Genomic DNA, 25,859 nt, shown 5'->3' on the forward strand with positions numbered 1-25,859 from the left:
ACCTGCGCATCAATGCTCCATTATCCCATGACATTTGCTCAGTCAGTGTATATAACAATATGCTATAGAGTAGCATATCTTAGATTTTAAAGGATGCATATTTACTGATTATGGAGGTGGAAAACAGTGAAAGAGGAAGCGTGTAGTGGTGGAGAGTACTGTCCTTCACCATGGCTCAAGGACAGTGTGGGATAGGGAGTAAAAATGTGGCAAGTCCCAACAACTGACCATTAACAAAGCAGGTAGCAAACTTATCCTTCTTCTAAATGTAAACTTGCCTAAACATCAAATTCCAAAGGAAAAGAGTCATCAGGGAAAAACAAACAAATATACAAACAAAAATGTAAAAATCAGAGATTGCTCCTGAAACAAGGTTTTACTTTACTTCCTTTATTTTTAACAGATTTTACTGTCCTAAAAGCTAAGAACTGAAGTTTTTACTTAAAAGATCAAAATTTTACATGCTTTTGTTTCTTACTGACTTTCTTTCGTGTTTGTTGTTGTTGTTTGAGATCTTCATCGAGAGCTTCAAGGGCACCGCTATTATTTAGAGTTTCAAGAGTAACTGTTTGATCCTTCTTTTCTTGGACAAGATCTGGGCAGTCCTTCTTCAAGTGAGTCACATCTCCACACACACGACATGCACCACCTTTTGGGTATAGACCACGAGGATTGTCAGGACACTGACGTGCAATGTGGCCCTGTTCATTACACACAAAACACTTAGCAAACTGAAACCCCTCACTACGATTGACACGGCATTCATAATACGTGTGTTCGGTTGATCCACACTTGAAGCAGATGCCTGTTCCTTGAACATCTTGACTCTTCCCATCATCAAGTTCTGGACACTCCGACAGATTATGGCCTGGTTTACGACAGTGGAAACAGACCTTCTTCTTTTCACGAGCAAGTGCCTTCTCTGCTTTCCTTCTCTCCAGTTTCATTGTTCGGTTCACTTCATCACGGGGAATTCCTTTAGAAATCATTTTTTGGCGCAATTGTTTTAGACGTTCAGCATCTTCCTTCTTAACAGGGAAACCATCAAACTTTATAATTTCAATTTCTTGTCCATTTATAAATAACTTTGTACTGCCTTCATCAGGTTTTCTACGTTTATGAATCTTTCCCTTATTTTTGTGAATCTTGGCTTGAAGATTTTGTCTGTCCTGTCCTCTATTGTCATTTACATTGTACTGCACTTTACTAACAGCTCCTGCCTGGGCAAACTTTTGACCTTGTTTTCTAGATTTATTTCCTACATCAATCACATCACTTGGTTTTGATTTCTTTTGTAGGTTACTTTCGTCTGTAAATGAATGGACTTCACTCATATCTCCCTTTCTTCTCTTTACCTTACCTTGCTCATCAGTCAGTGCGTTATCTATTACACCATTCCCCACTTTAATTTTCTTCTTTTTACTGAGATTGTTTCCTGCTTCATCTATCATAAAATGTTTATGATAGTCATCTTTTTCTACCTTAACAGATTTTTTCACTTTTCCTTCATCCACCATAAAAAGATTATTGTCTATATCCTTTTTTCCCTTAATAGATTTTTTGGTTTTTGTCTTATCTTTCTTTTTCCTTCTTTCAGTGTCAAACACAGCCCACTCTCGTTTCTCAGTTTCCTCAGAGTCATCTTGTAAGTCATGACCTCTTCTCTCTTTTCTCCGATGCTGAAATTCTTGCTGTTGTTGAGCTTCCTGCAGTTGTTGCCGCATGTCTTGCCATGATGTGGCTTCTTCTGGAAGTCTCTCGTTTGAAGACTTTGAGCCACGAGCTCTGGCAAACCTCGTCATAACTTCAGATTTCTGTAAAATAAAATAAAAAAGGTATGCACATGTAGAATTTCATTTATTTATTTATTTATTTATTTATTTATTTATTGCTGTTGGACTTATGCTGCACTGACTCAGACAGGTCTTACAGCAATGATGGGATACTAATGAAAAGGAAGCAACTGTGACTTTAATTAAGGTACAGCACCAACATTTGCCTGGAGTGAAAATGGGAAACCATGGAAAAACCATCTTCAGGGTTGCTAACAGTGGAGTTGGAACCCACCATCTCCCGAATGCAAGTTACGTGACCAAACTGCGTAGCCAACTTGCTTGGTTTTCATCATTCTCTATTTCTTGTAGTTTTAATATTTCTCACTATCTCATTTGCTAACCTTTTTTGTGCATCTCCTTGTATAAAATGCAATACCTCAACAGAAAAAGAAATTCTCATTCTTTCTCTATCTTATCTAAAATATAATTTTAAAACCAGTATGTTAACTTGAATGTAAAAATCAATAAACAAAATTATTTATTCAACGAAGGAATTTTGAAATTAATTACAAAATAAAACAAAAATGATTGTATCAAGCCGAAAAGGTCACTAACGAATCAAAAGGGAACATAAGTTCCCTGGATAACAGAATACTTGAAATTTACATACCCTTGATTAATCCACTCTCACACATAAAGTAAATGACGAGATCAGCAGTAGTCTTGTCATTGACATATGTGTTCGAGTCTCTCTTGCAGGCCAAGCTTTGTCTCAGGCCAGAGAGATCAGCGCACTCTTTGAGCATGTGGGCCACAGTGAAGTCTGCACCACAAGAACACACTCAGGGGCCTTCCCTCTTTTGGAGATAAGAGTTCACAGATTGTCCATGACCTATCCTCAGCCTACACAAAACTACAGCCTCTCTCCAATAAGGCCGAAAATAGGACCGCCACATAAGAGTAGTTTTCTTAATTGCTTTCAGCATGTTGGGAGTTTGGATAGCTAGCCACTCCGATTCCCAGGATGCCAAGATGGTTTGACATAGAAAACAAATATCTTTAGCAGGTACATTCATAGGCCTTGGGAGTAAAAGTAAGCTTCCTTTGCAGCTTCATCCGCAGGTCCATTTTCTATTTTCTGCAATCGCTATGTGGCTCGGAAGCCACAAGAAAGTGATTCTAGTGTCAACGTCACGTAACCTGGCTAGAAGGTCATGAATCTGCTGCGTCAGTGGCTGTTGGGAGAAACAGGTGTCAATAAGACTGCAGAGAACTTAACGAGTCGGTACACATCAGAAAATGGTTTCTTTTGCCAACAAGTGCAAACTGCAGAGCTTCTAAAATGGCGTAAAGCTCTGCAGAATACATGCTGCATACACTAGAAAGTGAGATCTACATGCTTACATTATCGGTGACGAAAGAGCAACCCATATTTTCTCCAATCTTAGAACCGTTCCGTCTCGTGGCCAGATACTGGTGAACGAAGTCCTGGAAATACATCTGTGTTCACCTTGGGTCCACGGAGTAGATCTAGCCATATACAGTATCCGGTCATGGAACTAACCACGGAGGTACATCACTGGAAGTCCATTCAAGACAATTACTGACAGCCACATCTAACTCATGACACAAGCTATCGATTCAAATCCCAACTGGCCATGTGGCATTCAGCAGGTCTTAGCACCTCTGGTGGTATTGGGTACTAAAGATGTATTGATAGCTTGGATGTAGTGACATTTTAGAAATTTTGGCAGCATATGTGAGGAGTAATTGCTGCCTCCTTTTTCATAAAGGTGGAACTCTCGCTTCAGCAAGTAGGCTACGAGTGAGGCTTGTATGAAAGCTCCCGTTGCCAGCATAATTCCACTATGGTGAACACTGTCCAAACCGTTCAGCGTAGATCTTGATGCTGAACCATGTCGCACTACCATAGTCCATTCGGAAGAGGATCGTTGCCATGTAGAAACGTAGCAGCACCGCATAGTGAGCCCCCCACGAAGTGCCGCTGAGAAACGTAAGCATGGTAAGTCTCTTCATGCAGGCAACCTTCAGCTGATGGATGTGGGGCTGCAATGTTAGTCTCTTATCAAAATGGAGACCCAGGAACCTGCAGGTGTTTACACTGGTAAGACACTGTTTTGTAAGTGGACCTCTGGTTCAGGATGCACATGCCGACGTCAACAGAAGTGTACAACTGAGGTTTTTTGCCACTGAAAATTGAAAACCATGTTGCAGGCCCCATCTATTGACTCAGTTAATAGCTTACAAATGACAAGCTTTAAAAGCTCCATTATAAAAACCCATATTGACTTGAAAATAACGTAGTGAAATATTTAGATTAAGTACTTAAATATTATATTTAGCAGTCCCTCTATTCAATACATGTTATACACATTGTTTGTACATGTTTCTTCCCCTAGGGGACATCATCAGCTAGAGTGCTTAAACAAATACATATCAGATATAAAATCACATTTTAAAATATTAAGACAAGTTACAACCAAATAGGCTATATATAATAAACTGCTGAATTGCAAACACTACAGGGTGTTGTTCTAAGTCCTCTTGTGGTCAAATTATGTTGAGAATACAATAAAATTATTCTAAGGAGAATGTCTGTAAAATTCTTAACTAAGGTACTAAATGTGAAAATACTGAGTGGAAATCGATACTGTTAAAAAAATTTCTTGTGTCAGGCATATTATGAAATATCACAAAATAAAAGATTCTTGACAAATCTTTTGAAAAGTGCTTCTTATTAAATCAGTTCAAAAGGTGAATCGCTTGTGGATTCGAAGTCAAAGCGGGCCAAGGATGATGAAGCAAGTCGTAGAATTCGATACTCTGAAGTTGGCAAAGGAATGAAAAACTAAGTGCGAGTAGAGAGAGTATTGGGGGCTGATGACCGAGATGTTAGGCCCTTTTAAACAACAAGCATCATCATCATCATCATCATCATCATCATCATCATCATCAGAGAGAGTACTAAATGTAAATGAATGTAAATTGAAATGTTATGTTATATCCTCTGCTGTTGGCTCTGGCACAAGAATGAGGACTCACCTTTGCTGAGGTGTGGAACTGATTGAACTTGAACACGTTGTCGGTGTATTGAGGGAAGAGTGTGGAGGGGAGGTGGGAAGACGTGTCAAGGGGGAGAAGCAACCCGCGAATCTCCGAGCATGTGCAGCACCTTCTCTGATGTATATTTTGGGTTTATGTCATGTAATGAACTATATAAACACACTCAACGCATTTCAAAAGGAAGCTTGACTTTATCAGGAGAAAACAGAAAAATGAAACATGACGCGTCAAAGGTTGCTAAGAGAAAGTTTAAGTTCACTGTGGGATTGTTCCTTTGGTCTAGGCATATGAAAATTTCTTCATATATATTAAAAAACTGGCTTTTATTTAAAATTTTCATGATACTGAGGTCAGTGTCTATTGTTGTGAATGCATGGCCATAATCTATCTATCTATCTATCTATCATGGCCGAATATCTAGTCTATATATATAAAATAAGAATTTTGTCTGTACATTGCCCAGAATTTAAAAAGGATGGTATTTCTGTATAGGTCGTGTCCACAGCAACAAGGAAATGCACTTTTTAATTTTCCGTAATTTCTGTCTGTCTGTATGTATGTACACGCATCATGAGAAAACGGTTGAAGAGAATTTAATGAAAATCGGTATCCAAATGCGGGGAATTGCCGCTACAATCTAGGCCATAAATAATTTTATTCACGCTAAGAGAAATAGTAGTTTAGGGGAAGGCCTAAAATTTAATTCTCAATTATTTATGTTATTAGTGGTCCTATCTTAATGAAAACCGGTACACAAAGTGGGAGAATAAATCGCTACATTCTAGGACATAAAAACTGAGTCATGAGAAAATGGGTAAATAGAATTTAATCAAACCAGTATGTAAAGTCGGAGAATAAGGAACTATAGTCTATGCTACAAATAATTTTATAAGACGTCCTAATATCACAGTCGAAAGAAAACTAAATGTGAAGGCCTACAATATAGAAAGCTCATAAAACTGATCAACAATAACATTACACTGACCATTGTTGTGATGTGCTTTGTGTCTTCTGTTGCCACTCATCTCTGATAGATAGGATTACTGCTCCGTACGGAGGTTTTTAAAAAAATTTGCTTTACGTCGCACCGACACAGATAGGTCTTGTGGCGACGATGGGATAGGAAAGGGCTAGAAGAAGCAGCCTTGGCCTTAATTAAGGTACAGCCGCAGCATTTGCCTGGTGTGAAAATGGGCAACCAGGGTTGCCGATAGTGGGATTCGAATCCACTATCTCCCAGATGAAAGCTCACAGCTGCGCGGCCAACTCGCCCGGTCGTACCGAGTGTAACAGCCTGCCTGAATATTGTGGGAAGTATATGGGGAGTTGGATAACTTTCTTCTTTAGCATGCCATTCCTCTCGTTCATAAATTTTCTGATACTTCTAGTACGTAACACAATGGTTCATCATAGCATTCGAGCTATTCAATCCCTACTGAGGCACTGATTGGAATAAGCAGTGTGCTCATTTAACAGAATAATGGCAGAGGAGTGTTCATGACTGTCTGCCTGGTCACTCCAGCTGTGGAACTTTGGACTCTTAGATCAGCACTGTAGTACTATTTGTTAAAAGTGAGGAAATGTGCAGTTTTTCACTTGATTATTTCATATGATAGCATTGCTTTTAATCGCTACATTTCTACTAACGTTTTTGTAATGATGTAATGATCTATGTTGACTTCAGTTATGAAAACCTCAAAGACAGTCTTTCTGAGAATCCTGCAACGAAGCACGGGTACATCAGCTAGTCTATTATATTTCTTGGCCCTAACATGCTCTTGATACCTTGTAATAAAATTCTTTCTGGTCTGACCTACGTACGTAGTGCTACAATTAGTATATTGCAATTTATACACACCTGAATTATGGAATTTATTATCACTATCAACAATGTGTGTATTATGAAATAATTTTGAGTTTGTGTTATTGGTACTAAAAGCAATTCTTAAAATTACGTCTCTTGAACAAATAGGTGATTTTGTACATCTCACTGCTGTTAAATGTGAATGCGGCAAAAAAAAAAAAAAAAAAAATGTTCTTCCTCCTTCCGTTTTCTCACTAAAGTAATAACGAGTTTGTTTTTATTTTATTAATCCTATCTACAAACTCTTCATTGTAATTGTTATTAAATGCTAAATGCTATCAACAGTCTGGCTCATGACTAAATAGTTAGCGAGGTCGCGGGTTTGATTCCCGGCAGGGTCGGGAATTTTAACCATCACTGGTTAATTTCACTGGCATGGGAGCTGGGTGTATGTGCCTTCTTCATCATCATTTCATCCTCATCACGTCACACAGGTCGCCTACGGGCGTCAAATCTAAAGACCTGCACCTGGCGAGCCGAACATGTCCTTGGACACTCCCGGCACTAAAAGCCATACGCCATTTCATTTCATTTACACTATTAACAGGTGGTATTGATTTCTTTTTGGAGATCCAAAGCTGAAAAGGGAACATTAAATGCTGTGTAGACCATGCTGAAAAAAATACAGTTATTTTATGAGCACCCAGGTGTGTGGAATATTTTTTTTTTTTTTTTTTTTGCTTTACGTCGCACCGACACAGATATGTCTTACTGCGATGATGGGATAGGAAAGGCCTAGGAATTGGAAGAAGGCGGCCGTGGCCTTAATTAAGGTATAGCCCCAGCATTTGCCTGGTGTGAAAATGGGAAACCACAGAAAACCATCTTCAGGGCTGCTGACAGTGGGACTCGAACCCACTATTTCCCAATTACTGAATACTGGCCGCACTTGAGTGACTGCAGCTATCGAGCTCGGTGGAATAATTTTTAATCATATTAATATTTTGCATAGTTTTCCCATATATAATGAATGACAGGTTCTTATTGTTTCTAGTAATTTTTTAAGTCTAATAATTCAAATTGTTGCCTCCGTGGCTCCGACGGCAGCGTGTCGGCCTCTCACCGCTGGATACCGTGGTTCAAATCCCGGTCACTCCATGTGAGATTTGTGCTGGACAAAGCGGAGGTGAGACAGGTTTTTTCCAGGTACTCCGGTTTTCCCTGTCATCTTTCATTCCAGCAACCCTCTCCATTCTCATTTCATAGCATCTATCATTCATTAATGTAAATCACTTTGGGAGTGGCGACCCCATCGTAATAACAGCCTATATCTGATTCATTCATTACATCCCTGACCCAGCCAAAGACTGGTAAGCAGGTTGTAGGTTTTCATTTTCATTTCATTTTCAATTCAAATTGTTATCAACTTCTGAATCGAGTGTGAATTTGACATACAGGTCAAGGGAATTAAGAAGATTCAAATGTTTAGACAGTTAATCATTCTTTCATCTAGTATTCCTAAAATAATAACCTATCATTCAATATATATAGGAAAGCAACGCAGACTATTAATATGATTAAAAGTGATTCCATATACCCGGGAGCTCATAAAAGAGCAGTTTTTTTCAGCATGGTCTACACAGCATTTAATATTCCCCTTTCAGCTTCGGCTGTCAAAAATGAAATCAATACCATCTATTGCATAGCATATATAGTAATGGTTACAATAAAGGATTAGTAGATAGGATTATTAATAAAATGTAAAACAAACCCGTTACTACTTTAGTGAGAGAATGGAAGAAGGAAGAGAAAAAGAACTTAGCCACATTCACATTAATAGCAGTAAGACGTACAAAATCACCAATCTGTTCAAGAGACGTAATTTAAGAATTGCTTTTAGGACCAACAATACAAACTCCAAATTATTTCATACCACACATACTCTTAATAGTGATAATAAATTCCATAATTCAGGTGTGTATAAATTACAATGTGCTAACTGTAGCATTTCGTATGTAGGTGAGACCCGAAGGAATTTTATTACAAGGTAACAAGAGCATGTCAGGGCCAAGAAATATAATAGATATTCCGCCATCTGTGACTAAATGATATATTACGACCATGCGTTCACAAATATGGACAGTGACCTCAATATCATGAAAGCTTTAAATAAAAGCCTATTCTTCTTCTTCTTCTTCTTTTATGACCACATAGGATCACTTTAGTCAGTCCGTCGTTCAGGTCTCTTTGAAGGGATTGTTCCATGGTTGACTGTCAAGGTGTCACCTGTGTGGGACTAGGTCCCGAATTACAACTCTGGATGTGATCCAGTGAGGTGATAATGAGGCCGCTCCTCTGGAGTACAGACGCCTTGTGCAGCCGCCCCTAACCTGGAGAACAGACGCTGCATAATGGATTCCAGTGGCATTTCCTCCACTGTGGGGACCATCACCCCACCCAAAGGGGCTCATTCGCCCGAAGCCGTTGGCCCCCTTAGGGAGTCAGGTTATTTCCCGCCGCCCAACACTCGGCGTTGGCAATTTTACAGCTGGGTGCCAGACCAGCAAACCCTCCTCCTTTCTCATTCCGGACTTGGGACCGGACAATGGCGGAGTTATTATTGAATATTAATAAGCCTATTATTGAATATATATGAATAAATTTTCATATATTTAGACCAAAGAAACAATCCTGCTGGGAAGTTAAACGACCTATCAGAGAAGATTAACATCTTATATGAGTTAATTACAGTTAAAATTAAAAAGAAACATCAAGTCTTAGCACTGCACATGCTCGGAGACTCTCGGGTTGTTCCTCCGCCCTTAACACGCCTTCCCACCTCCCTTCCACACTATTCCCTCAAAACACCGACAACTTGTTCGAGTTCAATCAGTTCCACACCTCAGCAGAAGTGAGCGTTCATTCTCAAAGTAATATAACATTTCAATTTATATTATTTTACATTCAATCCTCTCTCTACTCACAGTTTTTACGTTCCTTTGCAGACTTTATAGTATCAGATTCTATGACCTGCTTTATCATCTTTCAATCCAAAAGTTACTCACCTTTTGAACTGAACTTTTCAAAGATGTATCAAAAATCTTTTATTTTGTGATATTTCACATGTCTGGCTCAAGGAAACGTTTAAACGATAGTGCCAATTTCTACTCAATATTTTCAAACTTAGTACCTGAAAGTTCTCTACGATATTCAAGACTTAGTTAAGAATTTTATGGACATTCTCCTTAGATTAATTTTAATGTATTCTCAACATAATTTGACCACAAGAGGACTCAGAACACCTTGTAGAGTTCGCAATTCAATGGTTGATTATAAATGTTTGGTTGTAACATAGTGAATTTTGACTTGTGTCTTACCATTTTAAAATGTGATTTTATGTGTGACTAGCTGATGTACCCACGCTTCGCTACAGAATTCCACAATGTATACAGAATTCTAGGTTAGGTAGTGTACACGTTGTGAGCAAGTTTGTATTAAATTACATAGCTCTTAACGTGACCCTAGAAACGCGACGGTTAAATCACCAAACGTCTTTTCTCATATGAAGACTGGGTTAGTGAATTTTCATTGTAATGGTAGGCCCCCTTGCCTACATCAGTCACAATCAGGTTGGGGAGTTTTCATTATAATGGCAGACACTCTCCACCTGCCTTTTTACATCCTCAGAAAGACTGCCTTAGTAGTTTTCCCAAATTAAATGAACATAGGTCATTACAATGACGTCATTAAGAATGGCGCAATTAAAAACAATGCATTAATATGACATACTCGATGATCAAATGAAAAACCACACATTTTCTCACTTTTAACCAACAGTACTATGCTGCCGATCTAACAGTCCAAAGTTCCACAGCTGGAATGACCAAGCCGCAGACAGCCGTGATCAGTGTGAACACACTTCGTCTTACTTCAGCCGAGTGGAGGTGTCGAATAGTGGAGACTCCCAGGGCAAAAACTATGCCCTTTTCCTAATCTGTTTTCTAGGATTACCCGATGAGTCGGAAAATCTCAGTTCACTACAAAGGTGGCGAAAGAATCTATCTGACTTGGAGGCAAATTTTTCCTCCAAGCCAGAGGAGAAACCCCGTCATCACTGGTAACTGGGAATAAAATGAATGTAGAATTTAATAAAAGTGAAGAGGAAGAAGCTTTTCTTAAGAAACGGCTCTTTTCAGGGTTGAATTTTGAGTTATTTAGTGAATTGTGGTGCTATAATTTGGAATAGGCCTAAATTGTAATTCTAGACCAGGTCATACTACTACTACTACTACTACTACTACTACTACTACTACTACTACTACTACTAAGTGAGCCTCTGCCTTACATGTGCACACTGCCCATTCAAAACCACGCAACAGAGTAGGGATCGAATGGCTGGAATACTATGATGAACCAGTCTGTCACGTACCAGCAGTATGGTATCAGAAAATGTATAAACCAGAACAATGGCATGCTAAAGAAGAAAGTTTTCTAACTCCCCAGCTATTTCCCACCAATATTCAGTCAGGCTGTTATACTCAGTACGCAGCAGTAATCCCATCTATCGGAGTCGAGCGGCAGCATAAGAGACAAAGAACTTCACAACCAACAATGGTCAATGTAATGTTATTGTTGATCAATGTTATGCGCTTTCATTATTGTAGGCCTTCACATTTAGTTTTCTTCTCACTCTGAAATACCACTCTTATCATAGTCGGTACGGTAAAACGGAATAAAATATAAATGGTCGGAAATTGTATTCTCTGTAACTTTTGTTATGTAGTACTTTTCGACAGGACCAATAACATAGCTATTTAAAAATTAAATTTTAGGTGACTTCCCTTAAACTACAATTTCATCCAGAGTGAATAAAATTGTTTATAACTTACACTATACTTTCTTATTCCCTGACTCTATTACACTGGCTTTCATTAAATTCTGTTAACCAATTTTCTCGTGGCTCGGCGTTGATATGGACTTGGCAAAAAATACAAATTCATGAATATCTGTGTTATCAAAGCCGGTACGGTAACAATGTATGACATAAATGATCGGAAATTTAATTCTATATAACTTTAGTTATGTAGTATTTATTGATAGGACCACTAATAATATACATATTTGAGAATAAAAATTTAGGCCTTCCCCTAAAATATCATTTCATTCAGCACGAGTAAAATAATTTATAGCCTAGATTGTAGCGGCTCATCCCCCCGACTACACATACCGATTTTCATTAAATTCTCTTCAGCCATTTTCTCGTGATGCGTGTACAGACATACATACATACAGACAGACAGACAGAAATTACAAAAAAGTAAAAAGTGCATTTCCTTGTTACTATGGACCTGACTGATACAGAAATACCATTATTTTCAAATTCTGAGCAATGTACAGACAAAACTCTTATTTTATATATATAGATGTATATTTGTTTTAAGCACTTAGCTGATGTTCCCTAGGGAAAGAAACATGTATTAGATAAATGCATAAAAAATGTATTGAATAGATGGACTTCTAATAATATTTAAGTACTTAATCTTAAATATTTTGCTACTTGATTTGGTTAATAGTTTGCTGTAACATGTCTCTCAGCAAATGCCATCCTTCCAGAGCTATAATGTAAGAGCTAAATAGTCTACATACAGCAATGGAACAACTGCAGGTCCAGCAGTTGCCGTTGATGGCAATTGCAAACAGCATGATACTCAGTACAGGTCCCTGTGGTACTCCATTTTCTTGAACGTAATACTGAGAAATGCATTCCCTACTCAGACTCAAAAGTGCCGGAGAGACATGAAATTCTCAATAAACATTGGCAAATTTCCCCCAAATCCCTGCTGGTATAGTGTGGAGAGAATTCCATATCGCAAGGTAGTATTGTAAGCTTTCTCCAGATCAAAAAACTCTGCGACTAGATGTTCCTTCCAGAGAAAGGCCTCCTGAATGGTACTCTCCAGTCTGACCAGATGATCAGTGGCAGACCGATGAGAGCGAAAACCACACCTGTAGTTAGTCAAGAGACCTTCCTTTTCCATGGCCCACTCAAAACGCCACTCAGCCCGGCATTATTATTTATTAGTGAAGGGTATAGAATGGCAGGGAGGGATTCAGCTGGGTGGAAATATGGCAGACTGTGCTGAAAGCCTGCAATACAATACAGTATCTTGGAGCTTGAAAACAAGTGTAGCGCGGTATGATATGAAAATTAGTATTTCCAAGACTAAAGTGATATAAGTTGGGAACAAACCTTTGTGTCAGTTAAGAAATACAAAACTGAAGCAGGTGGATCGTTTCAAATTCTTAGGATGTGTATTTGCCCAGGATGGCAGTATACCAGGGAAATCTGAATCAAGGTGTAGCAAAGCTAATGCAGTGGGCTCACAGTTATCTATGGTATTCTGTACAAAAGAAATGAGTTCTCATAAAAAAACTATGCTTACATCACTGTTTTAAGACCAACTTTGCTGTACATGGGCAAAAGCATACAGCCAGTGGCGGTTCGTGACATTTTACTCTGGCAGGGCTGTGTCGCCATCTCTTTACCCTCCCCAATCAGTCCAGTTTTCACTGACCAGCACGATGATACTTTTAGATGATTAATAATAATAATAATAATAATAATAATAATAATAATCCAATGACACTGGCTGAATAGAAATCTGCTTGCACTACATTAATTAGTTAATTAACTACACTACAATGGCATTTATGCACACACATTAATTAACAGGCTAACAGGTAATGCAATTCCGACTATTATGGCACAGCACTGTTTCACTGATCACAATCACTATTGGTAATATCATTTTCATGAAAACAAATAAACAGTGCACTCTCGAATTTCTATCTCCTTGCTCAAATTTCAAAGCAGGACAATGTATTTAACAATTTGGCCACCCTACAAATAGTGTTGTTACGTTACGGTTATATTTCGAATCTTTATTTTAGCTTCTTTATAGAACTGAATTGATTAAATAGTCAGTATAATGGAATTCATTGTTTTGTAAAATGTTTTGGAATTCATCTCTAACAACAATTAATATAAGACGTGGGGAAAAATGCATAGGTACATTTTAAAGTGGTTAGCAATGTTGTTGAGGGCTCCACCGGTCATCGCTTACACCTGCCTACACTCTTCTTACCGCTCACAAGGTCATATAGTTCTTCCGGGCTCCTCCTACACACCGCACACTTGCAAACTCTTGGGACCTACTGAGGGCTCTGCCGGACAGATCATACCCGCCTGCACTCTTCCTTCCCCTGACAAGCATACAACGCCCTGCTAGGATCCTCCCGTACCCTGCACACTAGCAAAGTGATGGGACCTACTCAGGGCTCTACCGGACAGATCATACCCGCCTGCACTCTTCCTTCCCCTGACAAGCATACAACGCCCTGCCAGGATCCTCCCGTATCCTGCACACTAGCAAAGTGATGGGACCTACTCAGGGCTCTGCCGGACAGATCATACCCGCCTGCACTCTTCCTTCCCCTGACAAGCATACAACGCCCTGCCAGGATCCTCCCGTACCCTGCACACTAGCAAAGTGATGGGACCTACTCTCAGGGCTCTGCCGGACAGATCATACCCGCCTGCACTCTTCCTTCCCCTGACAAGCATACAACGCCCTGCCAGGATCCTCCCGTACCCTGCACACTAGCAAAGTGATGGGACCTTCTCAGGGCTCTGCCGGATAGATCATACCCGCCTGCACTCTTCCTTCCCCTGACAAGCATACATCGTTCTGCCAGGATCCTCTCGTACCCTGCACACTAGCAAAGTGATGGGACCTACTCAGGGCTCTGCTGCCACAGTCCAAGCGCCTCACGACCACAAGAGAAGACATCGTGTTTGCTGCACAGCAGCCACGGTCTGAAAGCCTTTGCCATTTTCTTGAAAATAGAAAAGTAAGATGTTTACAGCCAAAATAATAACGATAACATTGTGTAACAGAATAGCACACCACATAAGTTCAACTTCGCTACATTTGTTTGTCCATCTCTTTATGTAATCATTCACAGAGTGAAATAACATTAAATGTTTTTGAAAAGGTAGTGAGGTGGCGCTCAAAAGCCCTTCATGCACGAACCGCCACTGTGTACAGCCCCAGCATTTGCCTGGTGTGAAAATGGGAAACCACAGAAAACCATCTTCAGGGTTGCCGACAGTGGGATTCGAACCATCTCCCGGATGCAAGCTCACAGCAACATGCCCTTAACCGCATAGCCAACTTGCCCAGTTCTCGAGATTTTAAAATTTACATTTTCTTATGCCAGTTATAAGCTGTCATGTAAGGCAGAGTTTTGGAAAGTATTCCCATAGTAGGCGCTTGCTCCAAAATAGACGGTAAGCAGGTTCTCTTTGTCTTTTTAATTTAAATTCAAATTTATTTTCGTTCCCTGTTGTTTTTAACTCTCTTTTACGTACTTCCATATACGTATATACTCACATCTTCCTTACAGGCCTATTGCCTTTGAGCATTCTATTTGTAGACTTCTGTGAATTGATTAAGTATCTCAAAGATCCTCTATTTGCAACTAGCTCTGCGACCTCATTTAGTTCCACATGCTTCCATTTATTGATAATGTTTATCATTCTAATTGGGACCTACTGAGGGCTCTGCCGGACAGATCATACCTGCCTGCACTCTTCCTTCCCCTGACAAGCATACAACGCCCTGCCAGGATCCTCCCGTACCCTGCACACTAGCAAAGTGATGGGACCTACTCAGGGCTCTGCCGGACAGATCATACCCGCTAGATGTTTGCTAGATTTCCAAGTTCTTTGAAATCATTTACAAAAAGACTAGGTAAACAAGTGATACGAAATTTGTCCCCTGGGCGACAGTCCTAAATGTAGATGAATGATGATAAAGTTGGAAGATAAAAAACAGATTAGGGTAAATATCCATTTATGGAAGAGGAATTTAGGAATGGAATAGTTTATCAAGGGAAATGTTTGCTAGATTTCCAAGTTCTTTGAAATCATTTACAAAAAGACTAGGTAAACAAGTGATACGAAATTTGTCCCCTGGGCGACAGTCCTAAATGTAGATGAATGATGATTGGAATTAATCATAACATCACTTTCTATAAGAAGCACACATATAAAGCATTTTCCTAGTAGACATAGTATTGTGATTAAAAGAATGTATGAAAAGAGGCATGCAGTTGAATACAACAGCTAATTATGAAAGTAAAAGTATTCAGCATAATGAGGACAGGAACCTTCGTACCTCATATTACAAAACGAACGCCTTAGCCATTATGCTACGAAAACGCTTGAGGTGTCTTAGATACAAATAATAATACCTGGTGTCTGAAACTGAAAAATGAAAATTGGAAAATTAAAGCTTTTTTGAGATGATTTCCAAATAGTTTTTGATTTTGTATCCTTGTACAGTTTTTTCACAAAAGCTTGACATGTGGTAATGTGTGGCTGGTGTGACCATTGCAATTCAAGGGAAGCATTCATGTTCAAAATTCTGCAATACAATACCGATCACTGTTATGGTATCATGCTTTTATTAACATACTAAGCTAGTTTAAGCTGTATGTCACCAAAAGTACAGCTAATAATGTTCAGCTCTCAAAACTTGCCGGGCAGGTAAAGTCTTATCGGACCCTCAAAGTGGCCGATAAAATTGTATGCCGGATAACTGCAATAAATGCTGCCGACAGCGCTACACAGGAGTGGTCGAACGGAAATATCCTTTTACTCGGAGGGCAAGTTACGTGCTACTTTACCCGTAGGTGATAGAACCGGCCCCTAGAAGAATATAATGGACTCAACCATGGTGAAGGAGAGGGAAATAATGAATAGATTGTTTTTTTTAAATTATTTAAATGCAAGAGGTGTGGAATTAAACCACACCACGTAACTAACTGAGGCCACAGAACTAGATGCAAAGGAAGGACTGTGGTGGCATGTAGTTTATTCACAAAAGCTTACAGACAATGGTGAAAGGCATAACACTCTATAATGTAGATGTATGTAAGACTATGTTAGAACACAGACATTATTCCATCGAAAACATAAGCTGAGAATATGACAACTACATGGGGCTCCAAATGGTATCAAGCTCAGAGGTGCTCGATGAAAGAAAAACCTGCACACATAAGTTTTGAATACTTATCATCAAACATTTTAATGACTATCTTTGGCATACAAAGGATGGCAGTATAGTAGGGAGAATTGAATCAAGGAGTTGCAAAGCTAATGCAGTGGGCTCACAGTTGAGATCAATGGTATTCTGTAAGAAAGAAGTGAGCTCTCAGACAAAACTATGCTTACATCACTCTGTTTTCAGTCTCCATGACCACTTGTCAATCAAATAATATGGTGAATATTGAGGGTTATTCATGACTGCCTTCATTAGAGAAAGCACCTGATTTTTTTTTTTTTTTTTTTTTTTTTTTTTTTTTAAAGAAGGAAACTATACTTTCCAGTCTCAACTTAGTTAATTTTAGTTTAAAAGCTTTCTAGTCTGTCAAACACACAAATTAAATATGAAATGAAATGGCGTATGGCTTTGAGTGTCCGAGGACATGTTTGGCTCGCCAGGTGCAGGTCTTTTGATTTGACTCCCGTAGGTGACCTGCGCGTTGTGATGAGGATGAAATGATGATTGAAGACGACACATACACCCAGCCCCTATGCCAGCGAAATTAACCAAATATGGTTAAAATTCCCGAACCTGCCGGGAATCGAACCTGGAACCCCTGTGACCAAAGGCCAGCACACTAACCATTTAGCCATGGAGCCGGACACAAATTAAATATAATATTACACTATAACAATTCCTGTAAAAAAACACATTATTACACAAGGAATAAAAATAATATTAAACAAAGAATGACATGTTTCGTTCTTGAAAGAACATCATCAGATTTAAATTGCAAAAAAAATTAAACCCAAGCAAGTGGTTGCATGGTTTTGGTCACGTAGCTATAGGCTTGGATTCAGGAAATAGTGGGTTTGAACTCCACTATTGGTAGCCCTGAAGATGGTTTTCTGTGGTTTTCAGTTTTCACACCAGGCAAATGCTGTGCCTTAATTAAGGCCACGATCAGTTCCCACTCTCAGCCCCTTCCTATCTCACTGTCGTCGCAAGACCTATCTGTGTTGGTGTGACATAAAGCAAATCATAAAAAATTAAAATGATAAAAGAAAGCACGAGAGGGTAGGGGGACAAGATACATATTAGACTATACCCATTATAACTGACATAGAATTCAGGAAATCTGTTAGGAATGCGTGGGTATTCTGGGGAATTTTTTGATGACACAGATCACAACATTATCTTTAATGAACTAAGTATCTCTAGACCTACGTTAAAGGAAGTGATATCTGTTTGCAGATGAATAAGGGTGAAAATTCCCAGGACAAGAAAATAAGAAGTACAAAGATATGATTAGTAAAAAGTTCCAATAGACAGTAAGTTATGCAGGTTCAGGATATAGAAAGAGAATGGGTAGCATAGAGGGATAATGTAATAGAAACAGCAAGGAAATGTCAAGAACAATTGTGTAAAGATGGGAAAAAGCGAACATCATGGTGGAATGATGAAGTTAGAGCAACTTGTAAACATAAAAGGAAGGCATATCGAAGAACTGGTTCTATACAAGAACTGACAGTTTAAAAGTTTCATTATGATGGTCCGTATTGACTTTGATTTATAGTTTCCACCTTTAAATGTTTTTATTATTATTATTATTATTATTAATATTATTATTATTCAATTTCATAGAACTAACACTTAGCTAAACGTCTATTTTAGGACATGATTGTGTCAATTTTTGTGTGCATTTTATTAGGTGAAGATGTCTTGCATGTAAGCAAGTAATGCAATAACTATTGAGAAGTATTGCAATAACTATTGAGGTACCGGTACTCCATTGATCAATATACCAGGCAAGGTATTCACTGGCATTTAGGAACAGAGGGTGTGATCAGTGGTTGAGAGTATGCTGAATGAAAACCAGTGTGTTTTACAGACTACAAAGGGGCTGTCAGGATCAGATTTTCAGTATGTACCAAGTAGGCCTAATTAAAAATGCTACAAGATGAACAGACGGTAATGTTTATGCTTCGTAGATCTAGAGAAGGCATATGACAGAGCATCAAGAGAAAAGATGTTAACTGTATTGGGTGATTATGTGATTAAGTGTAGATTAGGGGGAAAAAAAAAAAGGCATTTATGTTGGCAATTAAGCTGCAGAGAGAATTGATGGGAGAAAGAGTTCTCGATTCAAGGTACTTGCAGGGTTTGAACAAGGGTGCAATTTTTTCACCTTTGTTGTTCATAGTTTACATGGATCATCTACTGAAAGGTATAAATTGGCAGGAAAGGATTCAGTTACGTGGAAATGTACAAAACAGTTTAGCCTATGCCGATAACTTGGTCATAATGCCAGACTGTGCTAAAAGCCTGCAGTTTACTATCTTGGAACTTGAAAATAAGTATGATATGAAAATTAGCCTTTTCACAACTAAGTGATGCCAGTGAGGAATAAACCTAAGAGAACTGAATGTCAAGACTACAGTGATGTCAGTAGGGAAGAAACCTACGAGAACTGAATGTCAAGACTAAAATTATGCAGCAGAGAAGAAATCGAGGAGAGCTGAATATCAAGACTAAAGTGACATCAATAGACTAGAGAAAAAACCTAAGAGAAGTTAATGTAAGCTTGGGAATACAAAACTGAAACAGGTAGATTGTTTCAAGTATTTACGATGTGTATTATCCCAGGATGGTAATACAGCAAGAAAGAAGTCAACTCCTAGACAAAACTATCTTTACACCGGTCTGTTTTCAAACCAACTTTGCTCAGGATATGTTATTCATAAGTTAGAAGTAACAGACATGAAAATGGTGAGAATGATAGCTGGTACAAACAGGTGGGAACAATGTCAGTAGGGTACTTAAATGAGATAAAGACTAAGTTAGGAAAGAACTTGATTGAGGAAGCTGTACATGCAAACCGGCTTCTGTAGTGCAGTCATGTGAGGCGAATGGATGACAATAGGTTACATAGGAGAAGAATGGTCTCGGTCATGGAGTGCAAAAGAGAGGATGAGGAGGAGGAGGATGATGATGATGATGATGATGATGATGATGATGATGATGATGCTTGTTGTTTAAAGGGGCCTGACATCTAGGTCATTGGCCCCTAAAGAGAAGAGAGGGAGGCCCAACACGACGATGATTAGGTTATACTCCTGTGGAGGAGGATTGTATATGTCGGCTGTGCAAGAATCATTGTGATTGCTATCACCTCCAGGAATGTGGAAAAAGAGTGGTGTCCTTAACCAAATTTTATAGTGACTAACACAGAGAACTACACATGGTATTCTAAGGGAACATTTATCCATGTATTTATGTACAATGACCGTCATAATTTTTCGGACAGGCAGAGTTCCTTTAAAATTAAAAAAAAAAGAGAGATAAATAACAAACATATATAGTTTAATTTTGCTTACTTCAGAATGAACAGTTACACATACAGATACCAAAAATAAACAATTTCATGATACACAAAAATTTGGAGCTTATGAATGTAATTACAATAATACAAAATTGCCAGTTCATAAATATTCGGACAAAAATGCGCAATTACAACAAAAATATGAAAGATGGAGTCCATGTAGGAATATTAATACTTCGTGATTCTTCCTTTCCTGCGAAGCACTTCGGTCAGGCGTCCTGGCATACTCTCCATGAGTTTTCTTATAGTAGAATGGGACAATTTTTCACTCCTCTTGCAGTCGTCTCTTCACATCAGCTTTGGAATTTATGGGAAGTTTTTGGATGTTGTTTTCCAGTATATCCCATAAATTGTCTATGGGGTTAATGTCAGGACTTTATGGGGGAGGATTCACAATGTTAGGACAGTTCTACAACAACCATAGCCGTACATTATAGGCCGTATGTTTCGGGTCGTTGTCCTGATAAGATTTAAAATAGTCTTCTACTCCCATATTTTCTGCACTTTTCTTCAGGTTGTTTTTTAAAATCTGAAGATACTGGTGGTGGTCCATGTTTCTGTCTATAAGAATCAGCTCACATACTCCTTGAGCCGACATACAGCCCCACACCATAACATGTCCCCCTCCATGTTTTACCGTTGCCTTCACATTTTTTTCTTCAAACTCTTTTTCGGGCTGTCTCCAAACTATGATGCGCTCATCTGAGCCAGAAATGTTGAATTTCGATTCATCGCAGAAAATTACAGTCTTCCACCAGTTCATATCTTTGCTAAGATGCTCCTTAGCAAATCGTTGTCACTTGATCCTATTTATTTTGTTGATATAGAGCTTCCTTCTTGCAGTTCCCCCGTGATAATCATCTCTATATAACACCCTCGGGATTGTACTTGCACTGATCTTCTTTCCAAACTCACTCTCAACTGCAGCAACAATAGTGGTTGTAGTAAGACATGGATTTCTTTTCACTTTTCTTACTACTGCCCTCTCTTCTCTCCTAGTAAGGACCCTCGGGTGACCTGTCTGTGGCAAATTTTCAATTCTGTCTTGAAATTTGTATCGGCAGATAATATTGTTAACAGTACCTTTTTTTCATGTTCAGCAAATCTGCAATTTGTCGATATGTTTTCCCTTTTTCATTATGGAATATTACTAATTGCCTTTGATCAAATGTACCGTTCATTCCTCTGCGTCCCATTTCACTTATGAATCGTTGCGTCTGCTTTGTGCATGAGGAATGCACTGACTGGGACCTGCCTGCACAGCATGCCTCGAGTAGCTAAACATCTCCTGTCTGAAAAATATTGACCAGCAAATTTTCGTATCTCAAATAAGTAAAAGCAGAATGTTGTTATACCTATTCCCAAGAAAGCCGGTGCTGACAGGTGTGAAAACTACCGCACGATTAGTTTAGTATCTCATGCCTGCAAAATTTTAACACGTATTATTTACAGAAGAATGGAAAAACAAGTTGAAGCTGAGTTGGGAGAAGATCAATTTGGCTTCAGAAGAAATGTAGGAACACGTGAAGCTATCCTGACTTTACGTCTGATCTTAGAGGATCGAATCAAGAAGGACAAGCCCACGTACATGGCATTCGTAGATCTAGAAAAGGCATTCGATAATGTTGATTGGACCAAGCTATTTATGATTCTGAAGATGATAGGGATCAGATACCGAGAACGAAGAATTATCTACAATCTGTATAAAAATCAGTCTGCACTGATAAGAATCGAGGGCTTTGAAAAAGAAGCAGCAATCCAGAAAGGAGTGAGGCAAGGCTGCAGTTTGTCCCCTCTCCTTTTCAATGTTTACATAGAACAGGCAGTAAAGGAAATCAAAGAGAAATTTGGAAAGGGAATCACAGTCCAAGGAGAGGAAATCAAAACCTTGAGATTTGCCGATGATATTGTTATTTTATCTGAGACTGCAGAAGATCTCGAGAAGTTGCTGAATGGTATGGATGAAGTCTTGGGTAAGAGTACAAGATGAAAATAAATATGTCCAAAACAAAAGTAATGGAGTGCAGTCGAACGAAGGCAGGTGATGCAGGAAATATTAGATTAGGAAATGAAGTCTTAAAGGAAGTAGATGAATATTGTTACTTGGGTAGTAAAATAACTAACGATCGCAGAAGTAAGGAGGACATAAAATGCAGACTAGCACAAGCAAGGAAGAGCTTTCTTAAGAAAAGAAATTTGCTCACTTCAAACATTGATATCGGAATTAGAAAGATGTTTTTGAAGACTTTCGTATGGAGCGTGGCATTGTATGGAAGTGAAACATGGACGATAACTGGCTCAGAAAGAAAGAGAATAGAAGCTTTTGAAATGTGGTGTTACAGAAGAATGCTGAAGGTGAGATGGATAGATCGAATCACGAATGAAGAGATACTGAATCGAATTGGTGAGAGGAGATCGATTTGGCTAAATTTGACGAGAAGAAGAGATAGAATGATAGGACACATCTTAAGACACCCAGGACTTGTTCAGTTGGTTTTTGAAGGAAGTGTAGGGGGTAAGAACGGTAGGGGTAGACCAAAGTATGAATATGACAAGCAGATTAGAGCAGATGTAGGATGCAGTAGTTACGTAGAAATGAAAAGGTTAGCACAGGATAGGGTGGCATGGAGAGCTGCATCAAACCAGTCTATGAACTGATGACTCAAACAACAACATTATTACTTTGTAAACTCATCTAGAAATCGCAATTGGATAATTACAGTAAGCCTACCTATGAAGTGCATTAAATTCAGAATTTAGTTAATTTCGAATTTTATTACTTGTTAACAGGGCTATTACAGTTATAGATTATTCTGTCCGAAAAATTCTGACTGTCACTGTATATATCTATCCCATGGCCATTGGCTGCATTGAATTAAATTAGGTTATAGGCTACTCAGTTCCTAATGATTTAAAGATAAGATGTATGCAATTAAAGTAGGCCACAGAGCTAGTTACAAATAGATGATTGTGGAGGCGTCATGTAAAGCATGAGCATCTTAGCATCTTAGTCCTTACTGTAGTCTGTGATCGACTTCCTTCTTTTTGTGCACTTTAGTATGTGGTATGTGTCACATTTTTTGCCGCACAGCACATGCGCAATCTATGCCTGGTTTGTGAAATCGCTTGAAGCAAGGAAACAGGACTGACCCTTTCATAGCTCTAAGGAAGAGGAACCCACCCACTACAGGAGAAGTACCAATAGAGGCATGGAAAAACCACTTCAGCAAAATTCTAAACCAGCAACAGAAAGGTCAGCCATATGATCCAATAATACAACAGGTTCACGCATATGATCCAATAGCGAAGGAGAAAGTAAGGCGGGCGATAAAGGAGGGAAAAAAATAAAAAGGCAGCGGGACCAGACAATATCTACATCGAGCACCTGAAGGAACCTATGGATATTATGCAAGATCTCCGGGTAGATCTAATGAACAAATGCATGGAATTAGGACAGATACCCGAAAGCTGGAGAACAGCAACAATGAAGATTCTCTATAACGGGAAAGGAAGTACTACACGCCTGGACTCATACAGGGGTGTGGTATTGGAAAGTGCTATGTTCAAGATAATCACAAAAGTTCTAAATGAAAGACTACTGGAAATTATTGACAATCAAATACCTGAATGTCAATTTGGATTCAGGAAAAGGCAGGAGTACATTACAAGGAATTTCCTACCTATTAGAGCAAATAGAAGACTCCCTTAGACACCCCAGGGGCAAGTATTATGCTGTATTTGTACACTACAGGAAAGCGTTCAACCTGGTAAACTAGGAAGAAGCTTATCGAGAAAATTAAAGGAATGACTGGAAAGGACCACCCAATTGTAAGGATAACAGAAGATCTCTTAAAGTATAATTACATATGTATAAATAACAACGTGGAAACATTGAAACAGATTATTCAAACAAATGGAGTATTACAGGGGGACGCTATCAGCCCTACACTATTTAACATCTATACAGCAGACATAATGAAAATCATTAAGGAGAACTCGAATTCATCTCCTATAAGGACAGACGTACAAGAAGTAATTAAAAAGCTGGGGAATTGGGCCAGGGAAAACAATGTCAATATAAACCAAGAGAAAACTATACAGCTGACGTATAGGAAGGGTAGAAAAGCAGCAGCGATTGACAAAATTGTGTTTTCAGGCCATCCACTAGAGAGAGTTAACAATTTTAAATACCTAGGGGTTACACTGCAAACAACAGCATCATCATACAGTCTTCACATAGAAGTAAATTCATTTGAGGCCTGCAGCCTGAAGGCTGAATGGCATAACAGTCTATACTGAAGATGTTTGTCAAAGTTTGATAAACTTCCATTATAATATATTTTAATAATTAAAAGGCAGTAATTCTCTTGTTTGCAGCATGAGAACTAGCCAGAGGATTTCAATCAACACTTTTGAGTGTCAATATTCATTCGACACTTTCGATGAATTCCAATAATACTAGACACATGCGCACACTTACCAAACAAAAATATAACACATGAATTCAAGGCGCCTATGGACCTTCATTTGTTATTTCGAACGATAATTCAAGCACAGCCAACGATTGAGAGACAAATTAATTGACTACTTCCTTTTACTGTTTGCGCATATTGTATACTGTCTGTAGTCTTATTTTGTAACTATGTTAACTACATTGACGGGACAAATTTATTGCTTGTGCAAAGTTATCTTCAACTCTCGTGGGCCCAACTATAACTTTGAAGAGGATGCGATCCTCCTGTTGATTGAATCGGATAATACCAAATAGCTTGATATGAAATGGCGCTAAATATAAACAAAACTGAGTTAGTAGTATTCAGAAAAGGTGGTAAATTAGCAAAACAGAACTTTATACAGTGCAAACGATAGAGGCTCAGGAATTAGCGCTGTGAAGAGGAGGCGGACCTCCTGTTGATTGAATCGGATAATACGATTACAGCGCTCCTCCGGTGATCTCCGGTACTACCGACGGAGGCAAAGCAGTTACGGAGCTCCGGAGGTTAACCGGAGGGCCGCCTCCTATTCGCAACAGGGAATTGCAACGCCTACAAATATCTCGGAATCACAAAACAGGTAACTGGAACGTCTTTCTCGATCATAAGGTTTAAAATTCTTACATGTAAACATTCTCAGATACTACAGTATACTTGCGACGCTTCTCTCCATAAAAAAGAAAGCCCATAAAGCACGAATACAGAGATAAATGCGTGATAAAAGAGGACGGTGTTCAGGTGCAGTTAAGTACCGGTAACACAAAATCAATTTTCTGTTTATATTAAGTCTTCTAACAACATACGTTTAGAAGGAGGGCACGTATATTTCGCTATTTTTTTGTGTAAATGACCAGAAATTTGGTATAATTCTGCCCAACGACCAAAAATGTCCTCTCTCGTACGAAGCGGATGAGCGAGTTTTTAAGGCCTAAAAACGTTGGCGAGATTTTGGGGTAAAGTAGACAAAATATTATCATCGCCGGTTTAGACGTTGGCTTTCTGAGCCCATGTTGGCAGGTTTGAGCATGGCTCAGTCCGGTGATACTTGAAGGTGCTCAAATACGTCAGCCTCTTGTAGATAGATTTAGCGGTACATGAAAGAACTCCCGTGGGAAAGAATTCCGACACCTCAGCGTCTCTGAAAACCGTGCAAGTACTTAGTAGGACGTAAGGCCATTATTATTGTTATTGTTATTATTATTATTATTATTA

At 38.9% G+C, this 25,859-nt stretch overlaps 1 protein-coding gene across 2 annotated transcripts; it reads right to left on the reverse strand.

Moving 5' to 3' along the window:
• Nucleotides 1-357: 357 nt before the first annotated feature.
• LOC136857593 (ankyrin repeat domain-containing protein 11) lies at nt 358-24,759 on the reverse strand. 2 transcript variants are annotated; one of them, XM_068227645.1, is made up of 2 exons: nt 24,635-24,759; nt 358-1,814 (listed from the first exon to the last, which is right to left on the reverse strand). In XM_068227645.1, exon 2 carries the CDS (start codon nt 1,800-1,802, stop codon nt 450-452), a length of 1,353 nt encoding a protein of 450 aa, XP_068083746.1. In that variant the 5' UTR covers nt 1,803-1,814; nt 24,635-24,759; the 3' UTR covers nt 358-449. The 2 variants fall into 2 exon arrangements, with proteins under 2 accessions (XP_068083746.1, XP_066992476.1); XM_067136375.2 differs by lacking the exon at nt 24,635-24,759 and adding an exon at nt 24,346-24,614.
• Between the last annotated feature and the right edge of the window lie 1,100 nt (nt 24,760-25,859).

This window comes from Anabrus simplex, chromosome 1 (genome assembly GCF_040414725.1).
Source record: "Anabrus simplex isolate iqAnaSimp1 chromosome 1, ASM4041472v1, whole genome shotgun sequence".
Classification (NCBI taxonomy): domain Eukaryota; kingdom Metazoa; phylum Arthropoda; class Insecta; order Orthoptera; family Tettigoniidae; genus Anabrus; species Anabrus simplex.

Bases quoted from the DNA above. Each gene is read 5' to 3' on its own strand.
- LOC136857593 (XM_068227645.1), bottom strand. From the start codon at position 1,802: ATGACGAGGTTTGCCAGAGCTCGTGGCTCAAAGTCTTCAAACGAGAGA.